This window comes from Tupaia chinensis, unplaced genomic scaffold, assembly GCF_000334495.1.
Source record: "Tupaia chinensis unplaced genomic scaffold, TupChi_1.0 Scaffold000597_1, whole genome shotgun sequence".
Lineage (NCBI taxonomy): Eukaryota > Metazoa > Chordata > Mammalia > Scandentia > Tupaiidae > Tupaia > Tupaia belangeri.
Genome location: NW_006160114.1, coordinates 7,378,767 through 7,397,492, shown reverse-complemented (window position 1 = coordinate 7,397,492; position 18,726 = coordinate 7,378,767). Strand labels below are relative to the sequence as shown.

Here is an 18,726-nt window from a genome sequence, read left to right as displayed (position 1 = left end):
ATATAGTAACATTTGTTGATATGAAATTATGTATAAATACATGTATTACATGAAGGACTAAAATTCTGCATAATGCATTAACACTAGGACCTTGCTGCCATATGCTTTACAGAGAGTTTTACTTTAAAAAGAAGCTGGAAAGGAAAAAAGTAAAATTGGTCATGTATAAGAAATCTTAAGACATGGAATAAAAATGGATCAAAAGCATACTTTATTTTTCATATTAAAATAACATTTTTGGGAAAAAGATAAATCTGATCATGTAAAACAGTCATTAAAATGTTTGTAGAAAATGTGAAGTTTATTAAGTCACACAGACCTATATTTTTTAAATGTCAAATCAGAACAGATTGCTTCATCTTTTCAACCAGATTCCAATTCTATAATGCTTCTCTTTAATCCAAAGGGTTTCAAGAATCCCTCATTAAGTGATTCTAGTGAACTCACATGCTAGATCAAAAAATCATGCAAATGCTTAAAAAGTATAAATACGATATCAGTTTAATACATGAGTAGTTATTAAGCAAGACCTTTTTTTTCCTTAGTAAACTAGTAATTTCATTGAGAAGAGAAAAATATAGGACAAAGAATATAGGTCAAATGCTAAGGACACAGGGTAGAAATGTGTGATATAGAAGATACTATCTGTGAGTGCTACAGAAAATTAATGAAAGTATTTTTAGGTATGTCTTTTCAAGAATATAAATGTAGCATGGTGATTCTCAAAGCATGGCCCCGAGACAGTAGCATCAACATCAACTGAGGACTTGTTAGAAATTCAAATTCTTTTTGTCTTTATTCATAACACAGTGCACGTGTGTACACATGAAAATGAGAGAGAAAAGAGTACCCTCCACAGGGTCTAGTCATGCTGTGACCCCCTTCTTCCAGTCCTCCGCTCCATTGGATGCTGGGCACCCTTGTGCATGTTTGGCATTATTTCAGAATGACCAGTGATTCAAACTGTGGTGCTATGGGGATCTAGCTTCTCTTGAGCCAGTGCATTACCACTGCACCATGGAGCCAGCTCAGAAATGCATATTCTTGAGCCCCAGTCCAAATCTGCTGTATCAGAACCTCTAGGGGGGTGGGCCCAGGGATCTGTTTAGTAAGCCTGCTTCTGATATACCAAAGTCTAAAAAATGGTAGGTAGCATAATGGACTCAACAGGTATTCGGCTAATCCTTTTTCCAAAAGTCACTATCATCAAAAGCAAGTCATCTCACTCAAGGTCATGTGTCCTTCCCAGGAGTCCACGTCCCATGACTACAGAGTGAAGGTAAAGATGTATATTTTCTTGGCTCAAAGCAAGAACACTCTAAATGTTTATCCCAGCTCCAGGATCCCTGTGGATTCTACCAGGGCCTGTTGTAACTGAATTGGAGTTCAACTTCTCTCTGGTTCTTCTTTCTTTATACCATCCCCCCCAAAAAAATGTTGATTCTAATAGATCTCTCCAATAAACTTTTTTTTTTCTTTTTTGGAGAGGTTTTTGCTATAGGGCATGTGTGCTCACCAGAAAGACAGAGAGAGACAGAGAGACAGAAAGCGAGAAATCAACCCCCAGGGGGATGGCCCTGCCACAATCCCTTCTCCTCCATTCTCTTCTCAGGATCTTAAGCACGCACACACACATGCCCAACGTGAGTTTAAGCCACCGTGAGTTTAAGTTTTAGAACCGCGGTCGACTACATGGGAGTCCAGCGACATAGCCATTATGCCAACTGCTGGTCCCTCTCCAATAAACTTCTTCAAGCAAATTATCTGTCTCAGAGACTGGTTCTCTAAATATAGGACCTTGTTGAATACAGTACCAGGTTCTATATTAGAGATAATAATTCCAGACTCAGATCTAGACCCAGCATATCAATATCTAAAAGAGTCATAGCAGCTCAATAAACTTCAAACCATTCTTTTTACAAAATGGAAAAGAAAATGATAAAATTGTTTTAAGTCATTAATTGTTTAATTTTAAAAGCAGTTAACAAATTAAGGCTTATAAATTAAGGCTAATGAGTTAAGGCAAAATTCAATGGTCTCGTGAACATTCTGGGGTAGTATGGTGGAGTAGTTGATTGAAGAATCTGAAGCAAAACTACCTACCTTTGAATCCTGACTTTGTCACTTAGTAGCTCTGTGAGTTAAGTAAGTTATTTAACTTCTCTGTACCTATTTTCCTTATGTCTGATAATATGAGGATAAAAATAGAACCTAACTTTTGGGGATTCTGAGAGGATTAAATGAATACATATAGAACAATTAGAACAAAGTTTAGCATGTGGTAAATAACTCAATAAATGTTCACTATTAATATTTTTCTGAATGGTGATATTAAGAATTAGAAAATATTAGGGGCCAGCAGGTGGCATGGTGGTTAAGGGTGTTAGACTCCCACACAGCTGACCATGGTTCGAGTTCCAGACCTGGTGGCTTGCTTTCTCACTTTCCCTCTCTTTCTCTCACTCTGTCCCTCTCTGGTCAAAATTTAAATGAATAAATAAAGTTAAATAAAATATTTTTTAAAAGAACTAGAAAAATAAAAAAGAAATAATGAAACAAAGAAATAATATGAATATTGTTTGTCCGAATTTTAATATCTATTATAATTTTAAAAATATTTTTTAAAGACTATGATAAGAAACACTTCAAAAAGTTTGTGGAGAGGCCAGCAGGTGGCATAGTGGTTAAGGCACTTAACTCCCACATGGTAGACCGCAGTTCAAGTCCTGGACCTTGTGACTTGAAACTGATGCCAGATGTGTGTGCATGTGTACCCAAAATCCCAAGGAAAATGATGGAGAAGGGACTGTGGTGTGGCCAATCCCCCTGGGGAGTGATTGCTTGCTTTTTGTCTCTCTGGTGAGCACATGTACCATATAGTGAAAATTGCTAAGAAAAAAAGTTTCTGGAAAACTGGAATTATAATTTATTATTAATAATTACAGTACCTTATTAAATTTATTTTGGTACAAAAAAATTGAAATCCATCCATAGTTTTTCTTTTTAATTTTTTTTGAGAGGTTTTCGCTATAGGGCGCATGCACTTGCCAGAAAGACAGAGAGACATAGAGAGATAGAAAGCGAGAAATCACCCCCCAGGGGAGATGGTCATGACGCATTCCCTTCTCCATTCTCCTCCCGGGATCCTGGGCATGCACGCACATGTGCCCAGCGTGAGTTTAAGCCACCAGGTTCGGGACTCGAACCATGGTCGGTTACATGGGAGTCCAGCGACATAGCCATTACACTAACGGTTGGTCTCAATCCATCTATAGTTTTTTCATGAATGCAATTCCCATCAACTTTTTGAAGACCCCTTCACATATGCCAACAACTTCTTGACTTTAGAGTATCTAGGAAATTAAATACAATTGCCAAAAAGAATATTAACATCCTTTCTAAAAATGGTAATTCTTTTTTAGGGGTTAAATTATAATAGAATATGAGTTTGTACGCTTATGTTTCAAACCAAAGTCTTAAAATTATTGCTCGGTTTAAAATGGCTTTATGGAAAAATCAATGTGTTATAAAAACCTGGCATTAGTGCTAAGGCTAAAAACTTTGCATTAGTGTGAAGGTTCCATTATCCTTGGACAAAGCACAAAGGTTCTGAGGAGTAGGACCAAGAACAAGGAACTCAGACATTTATAGCAGGTAGTGCTGTAAGATACCTGGAGTACTCAGTGCTCACACAGCCAGGCCTCAAGACAGGGTCTGATACAGCTATTTGAGCAGTTCTCTACCCACTTCCCGTCAAGAAGAGGAAGAGAAAATCCCTGCTGTTTTAAAATGATAAATCTTAAATTCCAATCAATTAAATAAGTATTCATTGACAAATAATTATACCCCTAAAATTGTGCTATAAAATATGTGATTATTTAGTGAAACCCTGTTAGTAAAAGTAATACTGGTAGGGTTCATCATCTTTAGAGTGCCCTTTATTCTAGAATCCTTAGAGAAGTTTGGAAGGCATTTTAAGAGATGGATGGATATACAGTATTCTCCACAAATCAGCAAAACAGGCCATTCTAACTGCTGTTCTAACAAATATTCCACTTCGCCAAGAATAAAGCTTCTCTATAAAACCAGCTCTCAAATCTTGTGCTGGTGCTCAGTACAAGTCGGCACTCTTCCTTCAAACTTCAGTGAATACTGATAGATAAATGTCCAAGAGAACCTCAGCAAATTTATAAACATAATTTTTAAAAATTTTCATTCTACTTAGAAATGTTCATTGTGCCTGGACAATCATGTACATCTGCCAAAATTCTTGAAGAGTTCATCATTTCTATGAAGATTTACTTGAGTAGACTGTCTCATAACTAATTGCACACTTCTCTGAACGTCTATAAAACTTAATGGCACCTAATTGCATATTGTCTGTATGGTTTAAATATTTTTACATGCGAATTTTGTTGCAGTAATTAGATCATAACTGGCTAGAGCAATGGTGCTCAAACTTTCTGCAGCGGATCTATGCAGAGGTCTTGCTGAAGAGCAGGTTGCTGGGTCCCACACCCAGTTTTTGATTTGGTGGTAGGTTTGAAAAGGAGTCTTAATTTGCATCTCTAACAAGTCTGCAGCTGACACTGATGCTGCCTGTGAGGAGGGCCACACGTTGAGAATCACTGAATGAGAACAAATTGTAGTGGCTTACACCTTGAGGATAATGACATTGTACAAAGTGTCATTTACTTTGTCTTTTTGCCATACCCTCTACCACTACGCTCATCCAAATCTTCACCTTACATTTTCTTTTGGCAAAACCCTCTGTTTATCTTCTAGGAAGTTCTTACTCATATTTCAGTTCCTAACAAGTTTTTCCTGATCTCTTAGTTTTAATAATGATTTCTAGAACTGTGACCCCAGATGGCTTTGTGTATGTCCCATTGCAATACTTGCCACTTTTTACTAGCATAACTAGTTTAAATGTCTGTTTTCCTGGTCTCTTCAAATGTAGAAATCTTCACCTTCTTCTATAGTCTCAGTATGAAATAGAAAGTGTGGCATATAGGCAATATTCAGTAACTACTAAAAGAATGAGCAAACTGACTTTACATCCTGATTTCTGTAATATTCTCCTCACACTCTAAGTTATTGCAATTTTGATGCATGCCATACTTAATTATCACCTTAATTTTCTCATAACTATATATTACATTTGTATTGACTACAAAACTATACTGGCTCATAAAAGTCCAGGCTTTTTATTCTTTGGTTCTTACATATAGTTCTGATATTATCTCTTGTTATTCTCTGCTCCTCCAAGATGTGATACTCACTGAACACACTTGTGCATATCCAACCATCAGAAATTTGTAAAACTTTGCTCTTTTTTTCTCCCCATCCAAATGTTTTTTTAATTCCTGTCTTCTGGTTAGATTTTGCAGAATTTGCTATTTATAGCAATCATTCAGCACCAAACTGTCTTAAATTCTATTTATGTATATTTAATTCATCCATCTAGATTAGAAGTACTCTGAGTTCCTAGTCCCTATTTTATTTTTCTTTTTATCCTATCATACAATAGTCAGGCTTTAATGTTTATCTATACTAATCGTAGGCTGTGTCGCTGGACCCCCATGTAGTTCACCGTGGTTCGAGTCTCGGACCTAGTGGCTTAAACTCAGGATGGGCACATGTGCGTGCGTGCCCAAGATCCCGAGAGGAGAAAGGAGGAAAAGGGATTGTGGCATGACCATCCTTCCTGGGGGTGTGATTTCTCGCTTTCTGTCTCTCTGTCTCTGTCTTTCTGGAGAGCACATCACATGCCCTATAGCAAAAACCTCTCAAAAAAAAAAAAAAGAAAGAAAGAAAAGAAAAGAAAGAAAGAGAAAGTGAGAAACCACTCCTAGGGGAATGGTCACACTATGATCCCTTCTCTCCTTCAGTCTTTTGGGATTTTCAGTACATAGGCACACATGCCTGGCATGTTTTTCAAGCTGTTGGGTTCAGGACTTGAACCATTTGGTTGGCCATATGGGATCCAGCCACCTTAACTCCATACCACTGGTTTGCCAAAAAAGAAAATTTTAACATTTTGAAATCCTTAGTATGCAAAAAGACACTCCAAAAAGTATAAAGTTAATAATATGAATTCTTGCTAGTAAATTATATTTACAAAGATAAGAAAATGAATGAGGAATAAAATTAAACTAAAGTTTTTATCTTACATAGTAGTGATTTTAAAATGTTTCATTTTTTACTTCAAAAAAATAAATACACTTAAGAAGTTTTTTAAAAATATTGATATATCTCTAGAAGAATTAATAAAAAAAGGCACCTACATTCAAAATTACTCAAGAAGTGGGCAAAAAAAATTGTTCATATGGCCAAAGAAAAACAAAACAATACGAAAAGCAAGAAAACTTTAAAACAATAGTATCAAACAAGGTAATAGAAGACCAAACATATTGGTTATTAGATGTAAACATATTAAACATTGTTGCTGCAAGATTAAAAGTCCTAAATAGAATTTAAATTAGAAAATTCAACAAATACATTGGGAAACAAATCAGGCAGATCTGGGATTTTATCTCTTTTCTCTTTGGCATTGAAGTTTGTGCTCTTTCTGCTACATCATGCTATTTACCTGACTACGCTAATGGAATTACGTTTTTTATGTTTAAGGTATTTTGGTTTATTCTATACATACATGCAAAAATAGCACAAAACATTTAGTTTTGAGGGAGTGAATAGGTGTCACTAAGATATTTGAGGGGAGGGGATAGTCCCATGGCTTAGCAATTAAGGGCGCTATATCACACATGGTCAGCTATGCCCCGAATCCTGGTCCAGTTTGCTTATAACAGATGGTGGGCATGTATATGCTATGTTCAAAATAGAGGAGGGAACCAGCAGTTAGTGTAATGGCTATGTCGCTGGACTCCCACGTAGTCGACCGCGGTTCGTGTCCCGGACCCGGTGGCTTAAATCTCACGCCGGGCGTGTGTGCGTGTGTGCCCAAGATCCTGAGAGGAGAATGGAGGAGAAGGGATTGCGGCGTGACCATCCCCCCTGGGGGGTGATTTTTTGCTTTCTGTCTCTATGTCTCTCTCTGTCTGTCTGGTGAGCACACACGCCCTACAGTGAAAATCTCTCAAAAAAAAAAAAATAGAGGAGAAGGAATGACCACATCTCCACCAGATTGTGATTTCTCCCACTCTCTCTTTCTCTCTCTGTTTCTGTCTCTTTGACAAGCTCGTGTGCCCTCTGGCTTATAAACAACAACAAAAAAAGATATTTGAATGGGGGTCTTCATGAAAAATTTATAATATGAAAAATCAAGGAATGAAAGGTAATAGGTGCTGTGGTGTTAAGATGCTGGACTCCCACAGGGTGGCCTGTGGTTTGAGTCCTGGACCTGGCAGCTTGAAAAATCACACTGGGCACATGTGTGTGCATGCCCCAAATCCCAGAAGGAACATAGAGAAGGGACTGTGACATGGCCAGCCTCCCTGGGGGATGATTTCTCACTTTCCTTTTCTCTTTTTCTCTCCTGTGAGCGCACATGCCCTATGTCAAAAAGAGAGGGACAGAGTGAGAGAGAGAGATAGAGAGAGGAGAAGTGAGAAAGTAAGCTGCCAGGTCCGGGACTTGAACCACAGTCGGCCATGTGGGACTTAATCACCCTTAACCACCACGTCACCTGTTGGCCCCAATGTTATCTCTTTCTATTGACAAATAAAATTCTCTTTCCTATTTAACACATACCTATATCATCCATATTTAATGTATATCTGTAGTATCTATATCCACATATACGTATGATGAATAAGAAAGAGTAATGTCATATGCTTACCTTTTTAAAGCAATAATTCAGAGCAGAACATTGTTTTAAATTCATGATTGTAAGCATTCATTCGTAGGAAAACAATAATCATAAGTAAACATCGACATTTATGTAGTTATTTAAATTCATCTGATTGTAAAAGTTTTTGTAGAGCCTGCTTTATAGAAATACACTCTTTGTAATTTGACATCAATGAGGGCTTTTGGAGCTTAATTTAACAAAAAGAGTAAGATACTTAATCTCATAGACATGTTTAACCACTGACAACCACTGATTGAGCAGAAAAACAAAGCTACTACCTTCTTTTAATTTGTAAGTATAGTACTGCCAAGGTTGATGGCAGTTACTCATCATTTAGAAAATGTAATCTTATTTTTATCTGAAGATTTTAAGGGGAAAAAAAAAAGCTGCTGTAACCCAATCATGCCATAATCCAGGTGACATCTGTACTAGGCAGAATCCTATTGTTACTCTCCTGTCTAGCTGCTATTGCTGAGAATGACAAAGTAGTGAAATTACATTTTCCCATTATTATTTCCAGACATTCTCTGGCAATGGTTTGTTGACTCTAATAAACCTTCAGACAAAGCTGTCAGCAAAGGAAATGGCAGAAGGAGAGGAAGAAAAAGCCTCTTCAACAATAAATGCATCTAAGACCTTGGTATTAGCTTGTACAGTTCCTGATAAAATTTAATGTGAGTGCTTCAATATTTATTCTAATGCTGAATTTGAATTTCAAAGAGAAAATGTATTATATCAAGTCATATTACCAATGATTTTGATGAACATAAACATATTATGAGATTAAAGAATGAGACATCTTACCTGCGATAGTATTAAGAAACATCAAATATTCGAAGTTTGAAATTTCCCTTCTTTGCCAGCGCTGAGTCATGTTAGAAGATTTATAAAGCTGTCGAGGAGTGGCCAGTGATATCCTCCTAGCAGTTAAGCATACCATGACAGTCTTTTAACTCATGACTTTAAAAAAATCCAATAACAACTAATATATTGGGTTTATATCACTTACTTTAAAACATTAATGGCTTATTGTTCTTAGATCAATAATAAGATATTTGAATTATAGAAATTAGCAATATTTTAAAATTCTATTATATAAAAGATACTTTTAATTCCTCAGGGTAAACCAATTTGAAAGCAAGCCTATTTGTAAAAAATACAGACACAAATCACATTTTCTAAGTCAACAAGAACAAAATGCTCAAACTGTACTCAAAATACTATAGCAAAAATCCTTTAAAAAATTTACTCAAAATAAAATAGTTTTTTTTTTTTTGTAGAAATTTTTGCTATAGGGCACGTGCTCTCACCAGAAAGACAGAAAGAGATAGAAAGCGAGAAATCACCCCCTGGGGGGATGGCCATGCTGCAATCCCTTCTCCTCCATTCTTCTTTCAGGATCTTTTGCAAGCACACACAAGCACCTGGCTTGAGTTTAATCCACCAGGTCCAGGACTTGAACCACATTCAACTACATGGGAGTCCAGCAACATAGCCATTATGTTAACTGCTGGTCCCCCAAAATAAATTAAAGTAGTTTTAAAACAGTACAGCAAATCTATTCCATGCCAACAAGCTAGATAGGTAATTAATCAGGTTCCTGCTTAGAGGATTTGACTTAAACATTATATTGTATAATAATGGCTGCGAATGAACTTCAGACAGCACCGCCACACAGAGTGTGCACACATGCACAGCTTTTACGCACACACTATATCCATATACCCATCTACTGGTGTATAAAACATAACTGCAAGCTTTGAAAGAAGGAATGGGTCCAGAATAAAGTACACAGGAATAGCTAAAGGAAATAAATCAGGATAGTTTTTGCAAATTACAAAATTTTCTAGGTTCAGTATCTTTATCTGGAAATAATGAAAGCTGGTTGCATTTAGAAAAGTATGACATAGCTACTGGCTTTCTGAAATGATCACCAATTAGGGCAGAAACTCTCAAACCTTTTCAATTCATGCCAGCCTTAGGGACTCAGTAATTTTCTCTTGGTGCTCATGGCTAGGAGAAATACCTGAGTTTTATAAACTTTGCTTAACTAGACAAAATCCCAATGTCAAAAAAGCAAATCAAAGAATGAATCCTAAACTATATGGGATTCTATGAAGATATTCTTCACTGGAGTGCTTCTACTTGTCTTACCATTTTTAAATTCTCCAAATGTAATAAGTCTTAAATATTATGCAAACATACACTTATATATCTTTCTACCTCACTACCTAATTGTATCTGTTATCAGTATGGGTATGTATGCATGCATGTGTTAGGTCAATGGAGAAGTCATGATGCATTTTTGCATAGAAAAACATTAAAAAACTATGTCATATATGTGTGACGTACATACACACACATGTGTATTGTACAAGGATATGTTTAGAGTTTACCAAGAGCCTTTATTTCAGCTTCTCAAAATATTCTGTAAATGTCTTTTTGCTAAGCGTTGTTTCCATTTCATAGTAGAAGACAATGTCATTCATTTGGCCTAGTGTTATTCATTTTTTCAAACAATGTTTATTAAATTCCTACTGAGTGCCAGGCTCTTAGTGTTACCCAGCTACTAAGTGCCTAGATTCAAGTGTTGCCCCAATCCTCACCTGCTACTTCTAAGGCTATACATATCCTAGACCTGAGACTGTAATAATATTATTAGGTAACTAAGAATGAGTTTAGCCTTTGGGAAGAGAAAAAGCCAAGGATAATGAAACCATGTTTTAAGACAGAATGGCTGATGAAAGTAACAGAGAAACCAAAACTACTGAACATCTATTTAGCTTCTAGTTTTCCTATCAAAAAGAATTATCTTCCCATAGTTAAAGAGAAGCACATTGGTTAAAAGGGAAATGGTAGTCATACTGGATAAGGAAGATAGTAAAGAAGCTTCTATTTATTTCAAATGAATTCAGGTCCAGACAAGTCCATGAGTACTGAGGGAAATTATGCAAGCCACTGAGAAACCCCTATTAGTTTTCAGAAATCGTGGTCATTCAGAAAGACTTGCCAAGAATTGGTAGATAATTCTTTAAAAGAAAAAAGTTAGACCTATTTAGTAAGACCTATTTGTGAGTTTTTAAGGCCAATTTCTAGAAAAATTACTAAACTGATGATTAAAAGAACAATTTGTAAGTGCTTGGGAAAGGAAGTCGCGATTACTATGAGTCAGCTTAGATTCAAAAAGAACAAGTCTTGCAAAACTAACTTCATTTTCTTTGACAGATTAAATGCATTTTTCTTTGACCTGTATTTTATATAAGTGCTTTATTATCTGTCTTAGTTTAATCTTGTCATTCTACCAGCAAATAGCCTTAGCATGTGTACACATGTCAGTGAATTGGTCTTACACTGTAAGCTTAAAGATAAAAGATTAATTGCAATACAAGGTAACTCCAGTTGAACAGTACATAAAAAGCCCCTCTGCAATTAGGTACTGTGCTAGAAGCTGTAAATTAAAAGATAAATAAAACACAGTCCCTGTCTTTAAAATGTCTGTAGCCTACTTAAGGGAAGATAGACAAAGATTAGTTTTCCTTTCTATCCAAGCAGGACTCTGCAATACTCCTCAGGGACATAACAGTCTGTGTGGGACGCTGTCGCTTATATACCCAAAGTCAAATTTCTTTCCTTCTAACAGGAACTCTCTTTTGTTCAGGTAGGAATGGCAAGAAGTTAGAGGATCTATTTCATAAATTCTGGGGGGGTGACTGGCTTATGCTAGCAAATGTACTCCCCTTTGGTGGTGATTATTTTAGAGGTGGAAAAGTCACCCCATTCAGGCCAAAGGTAGTAGACATAAAGATTGCTGAGTCTGAGAAATATATTCGTTCCTCAAGCAGAAGCTTAAAGAGCAGTTATTTGTCTTTTTCTTATTTTTAATGCAGCTTTGTGAAGAGATGGTATCTGGAGCAATAGTGGTGGTGATGTGAACATGAGGCCGACAGAGTCTTCACACCACTGAAACTCTGAGCCAGTACTGACAGAATTTTCATTCCAGGTCTGTTATTTTAAAATACACACACACTCACACACACACACACACACACACACACACACACACACACACACAGAAAAGAACTATTGTTTAAGCCACTTTTAGCTAGTTACTTTGAGCCAAAACCAGACTAATTGATATTAGCACTACCTATAATTACTACGTTTTTTACTTAGAAAGTTTTAATAAAATAGTATTTCAAAATGATTCTTCTAAAATATCAAGATGAAAGATTTCAGAAATGGTTAAAAGTATACCATGATTAATTGTTATCGATGTCAATAAACTCTAGGAATTTTATTTCTTTAATAAAGAAGCATTTATACATAGCATTAATCAAAACATTTTATATGCTATTACACAGCAATTAGTCACAAAATCTTGACGCTTCCTGCAAGATTTTTATCAAGCAAATGGTCTTAATTGTATGCTAGCTCTGACACGCAATCAGTTTTTTTACATATACATATGTGTGTTAAATAAAATTCTGCATTAACCATTCTGTCATTCTCAAATAGCTATTTTTATAACCTCTTTCCTTACAAATAACCTGCAGAGAAAAAACAACAACAAAAAAAAACTCCTTGGTCCTTGAAATAATTATAATGGTATAACCACATGTACATTTCCATAGCAGTAAGATAAAACTATGCTAACAAACCACAGACAATGTGTAATATGAAGAAATTACCTGGCTTGTGGCAAACCATAACTGGTCCCAACTCCAACCCGAGGCAAGCTATACACAACTTTTTTTACTGTTGCTTGATCAGGGAAATTAAACATAACCGAGGCTGTGGTAAGAAGGAAAAAAACATGATTTAGAAAAACCACAGCAGAACCAACCATAAATTTAAGAAATCATTTTCAAGTGCTTATCATGATTTATTTGTAAAGGTAATGAATCTTCATGGAAAAATCAGTTCTCTGTATATCTTTATCCATGAGAAACCAACCTATGGTTAGTTTGTTTTCAAACAAAGATGTTTTCATTTCTTTTAAAAAAGAAACTTTTAGTGAGAGCATGTTAAAGAAAACTGCAGTTAAAAAGTAAAAAAAATAAAGACAGTATCATATTATATAAATAAGTAACATCCAAATGTGACAACATTTCTTTTGAAATATTTAAGGGGACTTACTTCGGTTGGCCATAAATACTTCCAAAGCAGTGTTTTGTAGAAGATAACGCCTTGAAAAGACAGCTCGTATCTCGCTGAACATCCATTTTCCATGGAGTCCCTCAGTGTATGCAAGAACCTAAAATAAACAGTTTAAAGGGAAGTGTCAATCAGTAAAATATGTATTTATAATATTTTCTGCCAGTACCTTAGGTGCTATTTAGAAGTCAGTAAATTAGAGATTATCTTTCTAAATTCAGGATATATCACAACATTGTCAATTGTTTGATACTATTAGGTTGTCAAAAACATGACATATTTTTCTGTTTTCCTATGCAAAAATGGGTCATGTCTCTTCTGACAACCAAATATATATTTGCAAAATTTCTGTCTTTGTAATTTGTCTTAGTTGGCTCAGGAGGAAATGGCAGAATAGAAGCAGTATATGTTTCAGGTAACCATGTGACTTAAATATATTATCGCTTTTGGGTCTTATATATAATTAATTGGACCCAGTGACCACTTGTAACATTTACTGTTAGTGTTTCTCCCCTCCCCCCAATATTTTCAATACTTCTCCACTTTTTTCTTTGCTTAGCAGAAGCCCAGTTATTCCCGAAGTGTCCATATGGTCAGCCCCAGGCAATGGATCATAATTGGTCTAAGTCAGGGGTCAGCAAACGTTTTCTGTAAAAGGCCAGAGTAAATATTCTTGGGCTTGGAATGCCATATGGTCTCTGTTATAACTACTGTACTTAATTTTGCTGTTGTAGTGCAAAAGCAGCCATAGACAATGTGTAAATAAATGTGTATGGCTGTGTTCCAATAAAACTCTATTTACAGGCCAGCAGATGGTGTGGAGGTTAAGGTGGCTGGATCCCACATGGCACAATTCAAGTCCCCAGCCCTGAGGCCCGAGAAACACTCCTGGAGGGGCCAGTAGGTAGTGTAGTGGTTAAGGTGCTGAACTCCCACATGGCCAATCGTGGTCTGAGTCCTGGACTCAGGGGCTTAAAATTCATACTGGGCATGTATGCATTTGTACCCAAAATTCTGAAATGAGAATGAAGGAGAAGTGACTGTGGCATGGTCATCCTCCTGATGATTTCTTACTTTCTCCCTCTCTCTGGCAAGTGCATGTGCCTTATAGCAAAAATCTCTCCAAAAAAGAGAAGAAAAACGCACCTGGAATGTGTGCATGCCTGCCCACAATCCCAAGAAGAGAATTAAAGACAAAGGATTGTGGCATGGCTATCCTCCCTGGAGGGTGATTTCTCACTCCCCCCCACCCCCCACCCCCGCTTTCTCCTGCAAACACATGAGCCCTATAGCAAACTAACAAAAACCAAACAAACAAAAAAGTGTGGGGGTGGGGAAGAAAAGAAAAACTTTATAGCAGGGGTGGACTGAATTTGACTGTGGGGTCACAGTCTGGCTGATTCATGGTTAAGTCAACCATGAAAATGTTATTCCTGCTTCCCCAAATTCCTTTACAACTTTGGGGAAGGACATTTGACCCAGTACTGGATAATGAGGACAAAGCCAAAGGCAGTGCAGGACATTTCAGAAAGACTGATGAAACAAGTCACATGTAGCTGGCACACCCTTCCCCCCTTTTTGCCTGAATGGAGATGTGATGGCTGAAATCATAGCAGCAATTATATAACTATGAGAGGAAGGCCAAGGGAATTGCAGCAAGGTTGGCCTTGATATTAAACTATTAAAACAATCCTTTTTTGGAGAGATTATTACTATAGGGCACATGTGTTCACTGGTTAGACAGAGACAGAGAGAGAGAGACAGAGTCAGCAAGCAAGAACTCTCCCCTAAGAGGGGAGGCCATGCTGCAATCCCTTCTTCTCCATTCTCCTCTTGGGATATTGGGCACAGAAACACATGTGCCCAGTGTGAGTTTCAAGTCATGAGGACTGGGACTCAAACCTCAGTTGGCCATGTGCAAGTCAGTGCCTTAACCACCATGTCACCTGCTGGTCCCCAAAACAATCTTAACACCAATACCTATCTGGATATCTTATTATATGCAACAAACATTCCTTTCCCCATATACTAATATATATTAACAACATATAAATACCTCTTCTCCTTGAACTGGTATACTCTATAGCACTTACATTTGCTTTGGTAGAAACAGAAACTAGTTACTGAGTTTTACATTCTATTCCTTAAAATTTGAAAGTATTTTATAAAGTTCCCTTCTACATTTCCTTTCTATAGGAAATATATATGAAATATACATGTGTATGATAATCTGGTCTTTTTATTTTTTGAAAATCCCACTTTCTAACCCTTAGTTCAGTTTTTTTCCCTAGACATTGGAGGGTTTTGAAGGGAGACATGGATTTAAATCCCAGAACATGCTGGAGTCAGTCAGACTCCTACTTCAATCTTGGCTCTGCTATTTACTAATTACAGGACTCTGAAAAATGACTTAACTCCATCTGATATTTGGCATCTGGAAACAGAGATTATAATACCTATTACTTGTACATTTCAGCAGAGACAATCAATGTAAAATACACAGTCCTACATATAAAGTTCTGTTCATAAAAACCCATATGTCTTTGTTGTTGAGCACTGTGTAACAACTTTTTAAGTTTCTAAATGCAAAACTTTCTGTACATTTTTTTTTTTGGAGAGGTTTTTGATATAGGGCATGTGCGCTTGCCAAAAAGACAGAGATAGAGAGACAGAAAGCAAGAAATCACCCCCCCCAGGAGGGATGGCCACGCCGCAATCCCTTCTCCTCCATTCTCCTCTCGGGATCTTGGGCACGCACGTACATGCGCCTGGCATGAGTTTAAGCCGCCAGGTCTGGGACTTGAACTGCGGTCGACTATGTGGGAGTGCAGCGACATAGCCATTATGCTAACTGCTGGTCCCAAAGCTTTCTATACATTTCACAAAAGATTATTACAGTGACTTACCATAATTTATATTTATGATTTCTTTGTTGGCTATAATGGTTTTCAGATTTAAATTCTATAACTTTTCAGTAAGGGAAGAGACATTGATACAGGGTTGGTAGCTTTATTTCTTCTTTTTTTAATTATTATTATTTTTTATTATCATCATAATCTTGTTTATATTACATTGGATTGCATATAACTTAACAGTGTATTACATTGCTTTATCAAAAGGGAATGCCATGCATGTCAGTCAATACAGAGACATTAATCTCCCCACTTCATCATTCAATATCTTTTCAATATTTTTCCCAATCATTATTATTATTATTATTCTAATTATTTTTTAACAGTCAATCACTATTTCTCATTTTGCTTGTAAAAAGACTTTACCCATCATGAAATACTTCTCAGACCAATCCAGTTGAGAATACTATACATGTCATCATCAACAGGTAATAAGCCACATCCGTTTCCCACTAACGTCCTGCCTCTCTATTTGTTCTCTTGCTATCTTTCTCTATCCTCTTCTCTTCACCCCCTACCCCCATTCCACACTGTCTTATTCTCACTAAGTACTTTCAGTGCTTTTATGTCCTACCATATTTCACTCTCTACCATAGAGTGCGGATAGTTGGTCAAGAAGGAAAAAAGACAAAAAAGGCAAAGTAACAGAAACTATCTTTAATTATAACATTATTTCACTTAAGTTCATTTGAAAATCTAAACAGTAAAATTAGTATTAGAAAAAAAGGACAGATATGCCCATGAAAGCTTTGTTGGCGACTGCTTATTCCAGGAAGCTACGTGTGCTAGGTACAGCTATGTGTAGCTATATAGATATACAAGTAGTTCACATATACATACACAGTCATATTTTTATTTATTTTTCTCTTTGGGAACTATGATGTAATGAATATTTGATCAAACATTTCTTCTCATTTAATATTGAGCCATCTGAAAAGTCATGATGCATTTTTTGCATAGAAAAATATAAAAACAGGTCATGACTTTACTAACAACCCAATTGTAATATCAGTTTTTATATTAGAGCGAGTAGGTAGCTAAAAATAAACAAACAAACAAACAAAAACAAATTAGTTTTACTCCCTAAGTCTTCCATATACAACTCTGTTTTATAGACTTTGTAAATTGTTAATTTATGACTTTCCAGGTCCAAACTCACCCTTTAAAATTTTTTACTTATTTATTTCTTCCACTGGTGAGAGAGACAGAAAAACAGCAGCCTCAATAGGGTCTTGATGCTGTCATCTGTCCCAGCCCCCCTCAGCCACAGATTATGATGGTGATATGCCCTGTGTACTCAGAGAGGTCTCTGGATGTGAACCAGAACCTTCCTGTGAGGGTCGACCTTGCAGAGGCTTGCCTTTTCCCACTTGCTACCATCTGGTCTCCCAAATGCACCCTTCCTATTCATGAAATTGAATCTGTTCCCCTCAATTATGTTTCCTTTGCTAGTTTGCATGATACTAAACTTTTTCAGAAAAGGGCACTGAAGAAACAATGTAAGAAGGTTTTCCTCCTGGTTGTGATGTGTTCACTCAGCAGGTTCCTGTTCTACAGTGTCCAGATCCTGTGATACCTGATGGCCAACAGCACCCAGTGTCCAGATCCTGTGATACCTGACGGCCAACAGCACCCAGTGTCCAGATCCTGTGATACCTGACGGTCAACAGCACACCAGTAGCTACTGGTCACTAGGTTTCCCCTGTCACAGGTAGTTTTGTAGCAGAGTGTCTCTGGTAAGATACTTCTCATGGGGACCAGCAGTTAGCGTAATGGCTATGTCACTGGACTCCCACGTAGTCGTCCGCAGTTTGAGTCCTGGATCCAGCAGCTTAAAATAACGCTGGGAGTGTGTACGTGCATGCACAAGATCCCGAGGGGAGAATGGAGGAGAAGAGACTGCAGCGTGGCTATCTCCCCTGGGGGGGGTGATTTCTCACTTTCTGTCTCTCTGTCTCTCTGTGTCTTTCTGGCGAGTGCATGCAGCCTATAGCAACCACCCCCCCCCAAAAAAAAGATACTTCCCATGAATACTGTCACTTCCTAGAGGATAGGTTTTTGGAAAGTTCCAGAGTGTAGAGCTCCAGCAATCTCCCCAGCAGGACACCAGAGTGACTTCTCTATCATTCAGGGACCTACAGTCATGTCCTCTATAAGCCCAGGTGGGTCTCTTCCTTGGGTTCTATAACAGTCCTAAGGACACTGGCTGTTCCTTACATGTGCTATTTCTATTATCCTTATTTCTTATTAGCATTCCCTTGTTATTCTGATTTCTTGAAGTGACTTCTACTATTTTGCTATTTATTTAATTTTGTTAATATTATTTTTTAAATTTGCTGTAGGACACATGTGCTGATCAGAGAGAGAGACAAAGAGAGCGGGAAAGTGAGAAAGCAAGTCACAATGTCTGGGACTCAAACCATGGTTGGTCATGTGAGAGTTCTGCAACATAACCACCACGCCACCTGCTGGCCCCATGATTTATAATCCTTTGTATTACACTTTCCCTATATAAATGGCTATATGGTTTCTCTCCTTTGAAAGAATCCAGGCTAATATGCAAACTCATTTTCCTACTACTACTCTCTTAGCTCAAGACTGAGATCACAATACTCCTCAAGGACCCTCTGTATTAAGAAAAAAAAAATGATGGGGCCAGCAGTTGGCATAATGGCTATGTTGCTGGACTCCCATATAGTCAAGTGCGGTTTGAGTCCTGGACCCAGTGGCTTAAACTCATGCCGGGCCTGTGTGCATGCGTGCCCAAGATCCCCAGAGGAGAATGGAGGAGAAGGGATTGTGGCATGGCCATCCCCCCTGGGGGGTGATTTCTTGCTTTCTGTCTCT

The 18,726-nt window shown here is 37.3% G+C and overlaps 1 protein-coding gene across 3 annotated transcripts in view; it reads right to left on the bottom strand.

The window, feature by feature from the left end:
- Window positions 1-18,726, bottom strand: part of NBEA (neurobeachin) — a 615,556-nt gene that overhangs the window by 133,156 nt on the left and 463,674 nt on the right. For all 3 annotated transcript variants that reach the window (XM_014591554.2, XM_014591555.2, XM_014591556.2), the window contains 3 exons: window positions 12,950-13,067; window positions 12,502-12,604; window positions 8,618-8,733 (listed from right to left, as the gene is read on the bottom strand). In XM_014591554.2, coding sequence (XP_014447040.1) covers window positions 8,618-8,733; window positions 12,502-12,604; window positions 12,950-13,067 — 337 coding nt within the window. The remainder of the gene's footprint in view (window positions 1-8,617; window positions 8,734-12,501; window positions 12,605-12,949; window positions 13,068-18,726) is intronic.